This window comes from Trachypithecus francoisi, unplaced genomic scaffold (genome assembly GCF_009764315.1).
Source record: "Trachypithecus francoisi isolate TF-2019V2 unplaced genomic scaffold, Tfra_2.0 Contig00582, whole genome shotgun sequence".
Classification (NCBI taxonomy): Eukaryota; Metazoa; Chordata; class Mammalia; order Primates; family Cercopithecidae; genus Trachypithecus; species Trachypithecus francoisi.
Genome location: NW_022680745.1, coordinates 24999 through 35467, shown reverse-complemented (window position 1 = coordinate 35467; position 10469 = coordinate 24999). Strand labels below are relative to the sequence as shown.

Genomic DNA, 10469 nt, shown 5'->3' with positions numbered 1-10469 from the left:
CACATATGTCCAAACTGCAACCATCTCAGGTCACCTTAAACACTTTTCCTTCAGATTTTCTGTTTTCTGACAACACTATATAGACTCTAGTATAGTGTAAACACAGCTTTTATATAAACTGGGAAATGAAAAAATTCATGTTACTTGCTTTATTGCAATATTTGCTTATTGTGGTTTTCTGGAACCAAACTTGCAATATCTTTGAGGTATGTCTGTAAATTGTTTTCAAAATACACTTTTTTTTTTTTTTTTGAGACGGAGTCTTGCTATGTCACCCAGGCTGGAGTGCAGTGGCGCGATCTCAGCTCACTGCAAGCTCTGCCTCTCGGATTCAGGCCATTCTCCTGCCTCAGCTTCCCCCTACAGGCGCCCGCCACCATGCGCGGCTAATTTTTTGTATTTTTAGTAGAGATGGGGTTTCGCCGTGTTAGCCAGGATGGTCTCGATCTCCTGATCTCGTGATCCACCCACCTCGGCCTCCCAGAGTGCTGGGATTACAGGTGTGAGCCACCGCGCCCGGTCCAAAATACATCTTTTTTTCCAAAAACTAAAGTGAAAAAATATAACTTTCTTTTATATTTCAGGAAGTGTATATTTATATATATCATAGTAAAAATAATCTCAACATGATTGATGTAAGAAAAATAACTATGTGCGATATCCACTGCTGTGCGTTGGGATGGCTCTCCATGATTTACGAAGGAGTACCCCAGTGTCAGTGTAATTCCATCAAGAACTCAACTTCAGAGGAAGAGAAACAAAAAGAGCAGTGTTCTTTGGAGACCAACAGTTGTAAACAAGGAGAGAGAACCTCTGACAGAGATGTCACTGTTGTTCAATTTAAGAGCCTTGTAAATAATCCAAAGACTCCTCCAACTCCTCCACATGGGAAAAGTCATTTTCCTGAACTACAAGACAACAGTAGAAAAGATACATCCAAAACAAAACATAAAAGCTTACCAAGGACAGAACAAGAATTAACTGCTGGTCAGTTTTCATCTAAATGTGATAAACTAGATCCCTTGCAAAATCACAAAAGAAAAAACCTGAGGTTTCACGAAGTAACCTTTCACTCTAGTAATAAAATGACACCATCTTATGAACAAGCTTCTCAAGAAACCCGACAGAAGAAACATATAACACAGAACTCACGTCCATTAAAAGCAAAAACAGCTTTTTTGCCAAATAAAGATCTATATAAGAAGCATAGTTCTTTGGGACAGTCGTCATCACCAGAAAAGATAAAATTGAAATTCAAATCAGTTAGCTTCAAACAAAAACGGAAGTTAGACCAAGGGAATGTATTAGATATGGAAGTAAAGAAGAAGAAACATGATAAACAAGAACAGAAAGGAAGTATGGGAGCTACATTCAAATTAGGTGACTCTTTGTCAAACCCAAACGAAAGAGCCATTGTTAAAGAAAAGATAGTATCAAATACTAAGTCTGTAGACACGAAAGCAAGTTCATCTAAATTTAGTAGAATTCTAACTCCTAAGGAGTATTTACAAAGGCAGAAGCATAAAGAAGCTATGAGTAATAAAGCATCGAAGAAAGTCTGTGTGAAAAATGTACCATGTGATTCTGAACATACCAGACCAAGTAAACTTGCTGTGCAGGTTGGAAGTTGTGGGAAATCAAATGAGAAACACAGCAGCGGTGTACAGACCTCTAAAGAATCATTAAATGGCTTGACAAGCCATGGTAAAAACCTCAAAATCCACCATTCTCAGTAGTCTAAAATATACAACATTCTAAGGAATGTTAAAGAAAAAGTTGGTGGGAAGCAGCCTGACAAAATATGGATTGATAAGACTAAATTAGACAAGAAATTAACCAATATAAGCAGTGAAGCTCAATTCAGCCAAATGCATCCCCAAGTAAAAGATCAAAATAAATTATATCTGAATAGAGTTGCGTTTAAATGCACTGAACGTGAGAGCATTTGTCTCACCAAATTAGAAAGTTTACCCAGGAAGCTTCATAAAGATAAAGAGAAGAGACAGGAAAATAAACATAATACCTTTTTGCCTTTGAGAGGTAACACACAAAAATCAAACATGCTGGAGTTTAAATTATGTCCAGATATCTTACTAAAGAATACAAACTCTGTGGAGGAACGGAAGGATGTAAAGCCTCATCCCAGAAAGGAGCAAGCCCCTGTGCAAGGTCCAGTATGATTTTCTTGGTGGTGTCTACAACATTGTAAAGAGTTGTAGGTCAATATTTGAGCTAGCACCTCTCATGCTGTCTGGGCTGCTGGGAAAGACTTCAATGTGTTATGCCACTACCTAGTATTTGTTTAGCCTGGTAAACCAGTGTTTCATTGGGCAGTATTTGTTTTACGTTTATTGCCACCTTACTGTAAATTGTGGAAAATTGGTAGTCAGGACAAGCTATATGAAACTTGCCAGATAGAAATATTTCAGTTAGTACCAAGAAGGCTGTACTGTGAAAAATATTCCACATTCCTTGTGGGCATGTCAGAAAAGTGTCAAGTAGCTGATAACGTTAAGAGTCTTGGTTTTGTTAATTCTCCTTTGGACTTGTAATTTGAAAGCCCTATGAACTTGAAATTTTCTTCTGAATGTTAGAGGATAAGTAATGATTAATACTAAAGTCTTTTTGTTCATTTAGAAATGGGTCAACTAATTGTCCTCTTTGAAACAGTTGATGACTGCGTTATCACTATAGTTAAAATGGTAACATCTAGCCTACTCATAAGATAGAAGAACCATGAAAGCAGTATTGTCCAATGTTAGAATTTAAAATCTGTAAAGCCAAGCTGGCAGTTATGAATATTAGGTAGCTTAATGGTAGACTTCTCAACGTAGTGCAAGAAGGAAGGAGAAAATTGATAACTAGTTATTTGTGGTACTAAGGGAACATGTAGAAGTAGTGGATATTATATATAAAGCATTGTGCTGAGAAACTCAGATTGGGAAATTGAAGGATTTGAATGGAAACTGGAGCCTTTGCTCTGCTTTTCTGACTATATTTGTTGGGGTTCATAAAACAATAGCATAAACAGGATACATTTTCCTGGAAAAGGAGATAGGGATATATTCATTTTGTAAAATATTGGTGATTTCAGTAGGTCCTTTCATTTGGATCCTTAGAACTTGAGGTGTGGATATAATCGGGACATGGGAAGTGGGTGGGGGCAGTGTAACTTTCTATCTCGTGTCCTTTAATATCTTGAGATGTATTAACCTGTTCAGCCCATGTGAGGGGAACATAATTACATAGTAAAGATAAACTCATTTTTAAATTTTGAGATAAGCGTTTCAAATAGGAGAAATCATTTTTCCAGTCCTTTATTTAGTGTTGTGTTATATATGGTTGTATCTAGTGCCTTCCAAAATCTATTTTCAGCTTACATGATTTTCCTTTGTTTTAGTACTAAAGGAGATGATTAGCAATATCTAGAGTTCTGAAAATGAATATTTAAATAGTTTCAGGAATAAAAAGTACAAAAGAAGACTGGTTAAAATGTGTTGCTACAAGGAAAAGGACACAGAAAGACAGCCAAGAGAAAGATAATGTTAATTCAAGACTCTCAAAGAGAAGCTTCAGTGCAGATGGATTTGAGATGCTACAAAACCCAGTAAGAGATTCAAAAGAAATGTTTCAAACCTACAGACAGATGTACCTGGAGAAGAGAAGCAGAAGCCTTGGTAGCAGTCCTGTGAAATAATTATAAGATGTGGTTTTGTAATTGTCACTGGGAAATTTCTTTCCTTTTCTGTTCAAAATATTTTGCTGACTAATGAGAAATGCCACGATAAAGATTTCTCAGAGTTTGGTTCCCATTTTCTTTGTATTTCATTGAAAGTGCTTAATTAAAATGGCTTGAGAACTTTGGGTAGCCATGTGTAAGAAATGGATGGTATTCACCGAGGAAACCATAAGGTATTTGAATTTCTTTTTTATTGAGCCAGGTTTACCATTATTTTAAAAGGAGTGCTTATACAAATCAATTTGAAATTCTACCCATCCTGAGGGAGGACTGTTCCTCAGTTAAGGACTTGTTTATTTAAATGGGACTGTAAATATGTTTTGGTTTTTAAGCTATATTAGCAAAACTTATTTTTCAAAAATACCCACTGTGATGTGAATGTCAAAATATATTCTCAAGTGTTTTATAACTAATTATAAACTGTTTTTCGGAAGTCTTATTTTATACTTGTGAAACTGAACATAATTTTGGGACAACGTTTAAACTTTACTTTTCATACTTGAAATAAACATTTATTTTTTAAAAAACTAAAAAAAAAAAAAGAAAACTATGTGAACAAGGTCATAAGATTAATTTACATGTAAATTGAAAGAGAAATGGTTAATAAAGATAAATCCCATGTCATTTAACTTCTATGTATCAAATTACCCAACTAAAAATTCATATTTACATTAAATATATCACTAAGTATGCATAAAAATGAAAGTATACAAGAAAGTGTCCTTGCTACTTTCTCATCTGTTGGTATAGGTCAGCTAATACTAGAATGATAAACATATGTGACAATCTGGAGTCTAAACATGGAGATGTCAAACAGAAGATGGCATTATTATGCTAGTCTATAATTAGCATAGTAATTGCTTTTGCTAGAAGCATTTTTTTTCACATCATGATGATGATTTTGACAAAGCACCAGTAACAATGCTTCAATAAGCTATACAAAGTGTGAAAATGCCTTTATGTGGGGAAATGTGATATATAAATTACACAGATTGCTCAGGAAGATATTAACTAAATTTTGAGATGTAATCATCTGGTGCTCAAAGTGTTCAGTGAAGTTGTCTTACATGCTCTGGAGTAGAGCCATCATAGAACACTCCAACTATTACTTTCAATTTAGACCACCAACTTCAGTCCATTTACTGAGTGGTTAAATAAGAGTAATTGATTCTTCAGAGTCTCTGCCAGTTATACCCCATATAGTTCATCCAGACCATGTGCATTCAGCTGAGTTTTATTTAAGGACTTCCATAAGAATAATTCTACCATCAACTGAACAGACATAGCTTCAGAATGAGGTTCATAATGTGAAGAGCTGAGATTGTACATCCAGGTTATAAGTGACCTTTCATTAAATTACAGACAGAATCCTATTCTTAAAAAGGCCACTGGGGTATGTGACACTTCATAACAAGGCTCTTTTCCATTCTTGTATAACATTCCAAAGAAACATTATTTGTGAATGAAAATGATGTCTTTTCAGTAATAAACATTTCACAAATCCCTATCCATTTATAACTCATCTATTTAATAATTACCTCATTTTCTCCATATTGCACAAGGGCACCACAAAGTTAATTATAATCTTTGTATCCTGTTTAATTATTATGATAACCCATGGTATGTTTTATGAAAGGATTAAAGGGGGCTTACATATATAAAATATGATCTCTAAGAAAATTTAGATTGTATGCATCATAGTAATTATTTTTCTGTTTAGAGCTAGATAGCATTGGCTACACAAATAATCATTCTCCAAAAAGCTCAAAAGAGTTATTTTTAAAATTTTCATTCTAATGACAGTTTAGTCAGTTGCACACACACACCTATATATATAAAACATATATATGCATTTACTGTATCTTTCTATATAATACATATTTTAAAGAGAAGATGAAAAGAATAGTAAAGACTAAAGAAACTTATTTATTGCCTACCAACTGTTAGTCATTGGACTCAATATTTTATTTATTTTTTAAAATATTTTAACTTTAATAGTAAAGTTTTGCACATATTCAAGAGTGTGGAAAACATATATATATATAACATTTTAGTTAATAATTTAGTGAATGCCTATATAAAACCCTTAACTACTTAGATTTTGAGTCCCTGCCTTGTACTGAAATACTACTATTGAGAGGCAATGCTCCATAAATATGTTTATGCTTCTGAACTCTTAGGGCTTTATGAACAAAGATTATATTAACCTGGTAGAGCAAAAATACAATACCTGCACCATAACTACAGTGGGGCCACTTCTTAGTAATTTTTAAATAGTCTACTGTTAATCATGCTGTTTTTTAGAAATTTGACTAGTAAATTAAGTGGGATCATGAACCACTATTGCACCTTTTAGATCTTTAATACTGATGTGATTATCTACCATAACCCTGGGATTAGAGAATTAAAGATGCTGCTACCCTTCTCAGCAGCTCATCACACATCTTTTGGTAAACAGAATGTTCTCTGGGCCCTACCATGAAATAAAGTTCACTGGCAGGATTTCTGGCCTGACTTAGTATCTCTATGCCATCATTCCCCTTTTTACTTTTTAGAATTTTGCTGACCAGTTGACAAAATAAGAGATAATATGAATTTAAAAGGGGGCGTTATCATAAATTCTGCAAATAATAATAGAATTAATATAATAGTAATAATATTTATGTACAACTTTATTTCAATTATTTTTAAAACCTACATGAATGGAAACACTTGTTGAAACACAATTTATCAATCCTGATGAAGGACTATCTGAATAATTTTTATCTGCTAATAAAATACTTTTTTAATTCGGATCATCCCACAGAGAAAATTCCAGGAAGAAATGGGCTAACTGGCAAATTTTCAAAATCTTTAGGAAAGAAATTATGAGTCTTACAGATTCTTTCAGAATGTAGAGAAAGAGGGCACACTTTTTATTCATTGTATGAGGTAAAGATAAACTTGATACCAACATCTACAAAGGATAGTACAAGAAGGATAAGTACAGGCCAATGACTCTCAGGAAAATAGACATAAACATTCTACACAAAACAGCAAACAAGATCTTGTTACATATAAATCAAATAATTAATGTGATTTATTTTATAAGGTAAAATTTTTTATTGAATATCACTATAACTAGTCACATTAACAAGAAAATGGAAAAAAATGACCATTGTCATCTTGTGGGATAAAGTTTTTAATTTTGATAAAGTAATTGAATGTGTTATCAAATACAAGAACTTGCTATGGATAATGAATGTCAGTAAAACATAAGTAAAAGCTATTGTGTTTATAAGGGTATCTACAAAATTAAACAACTACTATTCAATAGTGAATATTGGATGTTTTCTCTGTGATGTCATTATTAAGATAAGCACAACCACTCAACTTGTATAAATATTATACAAGTTCCTAGCTGGTATGATAGAAAAAAATAGGTTAAATTTTTTGAAGAAAAATTAAACTGTCTTCTAGTCTCAGATGAAATTAATGTGTGAATAAAAAATTGAAACAAACTGGTCATTTAATAAATACATGTAGTGAGTTCTCTGTAAAAAGTTTAATAAAGTTCAGCTATAGTGGTGGAAACCAAGGACCTGGCTGGGGTAATTTAAATATCCTTTATTTTTAGGGCTTAGATTACATGAGGATATGCATTTGCCAAAACCCATCAAACTAGACACTTAAATCTATATTTTATTATTTTCACATTACTTGCAAATAAAAACAATTTGCAAAAAGTGATAAAACAACTAAATATAGCATGTTAATTTTAAATCTACTTCTAAAAACTACTAAGTGATAGCATTACTTTAATGTAAGTAATAAGTGTATAGCTCTCACTATACTATTTAAACAACATTTATTTATGTTTGTCTTTTACTATTAACTATTTAAATTTTCACTTTAAAATAAAGTTATGTTATTTTCATATTGTAGCATAACGCACCTATGGAAGAAAAGAGACCCCTTTTCTGCATAGATGACCAGGAAGAAAAAGATAAAAATGTCCCCAGTCCCAACAGCAATCTTCTCATAAAGAAGAGAAGATTGCCACTCCTGGCCACAAAACAGAAGATTCTAATGGCTCCTAGAACATTTCCCTCCATCATTATGTGTGAATTCCACAGGGCACCAGAATGTCCATTTCTTCTCCATTACCATCTTTGCACTGCTTTTCCCTATTTACCATCTTAGTGAAGCAGGAGGTGTATAATCAAGTCTTAAGCCACACCCTGGCAGTGTAGACGGAAACCCAGCTGCAGCAACTCCCACCTGTGTCCAGGGTTCAGATTTGAGCCAATTCCTATTCCTATTCCTTTCTCAATTCCTATTTTGCAAAGGAAAGCCGGGTATTCCCTGCTCAAGGAGGGTTTGAGATGTGGTTTAAAATATCTCAATGCATTGTTTACTGTTATATTTCAAAAAGTATAATTATCTTTGTCTCTAATATTCTTATGTGAAAATGAAGATGATTAATTTGATTGAGCACTTTATTATTATGCTTTCTTTTAAGTAATTACTGAAGAAAAAATAAAATAATAATTATACCTACAGGAACTATGTTGGTTAGTATTTCTGGAATATTATCTATGTGCCATGCAATGGGACAAACTGCATTAACTCAACTCATGGATGAAGTAATCGAGGTGCAGAAGTTTATTTTATTTCCCAAAGTCACAGAGAGAGTAAATTTTGGACCTGGAGCCGATTCAGAGCCTTCTGACGCTGAAACCAGACCTTCTAAGTGTAATATTCTAAGTTCTTTCTAATTTAATATATGTTATCATATTAAGAAAGCATTCATTAATTTTTATCTTATTAGGTAATAGGTATTAAATTTTGTTAAAGGAAGGTCTTTTAGCAGCTATAGGGGTGATCATATTATTTATCTCAATTAATCTTTTTTATATCAATTAATCTTTTTTATCAATTTTATATCAATTAATATGGTGAATTACATTAATGGATTTTTAAATGAGAGAGACAGAGAATTAATGTAAGGATCATTTAACTGAACTTCCCAATAAATGTGAAAAAAATTATAAAACAGAAAATAACCATTTTAAATTCTCAGTGAAATAATCAACTTTGACAAGGATCCTCAGTCCATGCAAAAATAATTGTGGGGAAGGAAAGTTGGTGGGGAAAGGAGGTCTAGAGGTCCAGAGATTCATACCAACAATTACCTGTCCCCACCAACACACCTATATTTTCATTTTAGACCAGTGCTTTTTAATCCTCCCTGAACAGCTGAAGAGCATTTATTTTATTTATTTGTTTTTTCCACCTTTATTTTAGTTTCAGGGTATACACGTGCAGGTTTGTTACCTGGATAAATTACATGTTGTTGAGGCTTGCATCACCCAAGTAGTAACTAATACTTCTTATTCATCAAGGGAAAGGGGTACCTTGGTAATGGAGTGTTTTCACAGAAACCACCTGAATCAAGCAAGTAATTCATTTCGGGAAAATGACAATATTTACCTATTTAGGCATGGAATAGATACTAAAAACACAATTTCTACAGCATTCTTGCAAAAAAAAAACAAAATATTGAGTTGAATCAAAACAATTATTAGACAATACTAATAGTGGAAGATACTAGTAAACGATTAACCCAGATTACTCAAATATGTCAATAATCTAAAACATAAACACAGACAGGAAAATGCTCTGATTAAGGAGACTAAAGAAACATAAAACCTCAGTACCATATATGATTTTTAACTGGTCTCTAGATTTGAAAAAAAGTTATGAATGACATTTTTGGTGCAATTAAGAAATTTGATTACATACTATACATTAGGTAATATTATAATACCATATCAGTGATAAATATTTGGGGTATAGTAATGGTATATTGCTACTGTTCTTAGGAGATGCATGCTGAAGTATTGAAGACAAGAAGTCTTGATGACTGCAACTTAATTTTAAAACACGCAAAGAAAGAGAGAGAGAGAGAGTGTGTGTGTGTGTGTGTACCAGAATATATTGTATAATATTGTATAATTCTTACAAATTTTCTGTATCTTTACACTTTTTTACAAATCGAAATTAAAAACAAACCTATGAAAAGCACTTCGTTACATATAACAGTAAATGTGCTTCAGACACTTTGCTCAGGTTAACTTGAAAAGCACAAATAGTGTCAGGATGCAGTCAATACAGAATAATAACAACAAAAAAACCATGATCATTGAATGTCTTCCTTTTCAGTTGTCATGATATTTTATAAAATAATTTGTATAGATCCATGTTTATAATTATCCTAACATTTTGCTTACCCTTGATTTTTCCTTCTTCATTATTGGTCTTAAGTACTTTTTTCACTTTGCTGAAATAGTTTTCCCCCTATAAATTCTGTTATATTCATGTAAATTCAAATTCAGTTTTTTCCTTTTTTCAGAAAAATTATAGGTACATGTAAATGTGTTTTTAAATACACACTAGCAGAAAGCATTTTCAGTCTTTCATTGACATCAATGAGGCCAAAAAAAATGGCATACTTTTAATTATCTTTACTTCAATTGAACATTAGCTTTCCATCACACTTTAATAATGTTCTTGGTGGGTGGTGTTTAGTTAGAAGTCAGGCTAGAGAAAAAAGCCTCAAAAGAATTGTGATTATCTAAGCGTATTTTATACATTACTATATTCAGAGAATGCATTCTAATGTGTACTTACAGAAGAGACTATTATGCTAGGGGAAGTGCATATTTATATATCATAGTAAAAATAATCT

The 10469-nt window shown here is 32.7% G+C and overlaps 1 protein-coding gene across 1 annotated transcript; it reads left to right on the top strand.

The window, feature by feature from the left end:
* The first annotated feature begins 611 nt into the window (after positions 1-611).
* Positions 612-4281, top strand: LOC117085749 (retroelement silencing factor 1-like). Its single transcript, XM_033214934.1, is given in 2 exon segments — positions 612-2169; positions 3456-4281. Coding segments are annotated over 2 exon segments (1785 nt in total). The 5' UTR covers positions 612-626; the 3' UTR covers positions 3698-4281.
* The last annotated feature ends 6188 nt before the right edge of the window (positions 4282-10469 follow it).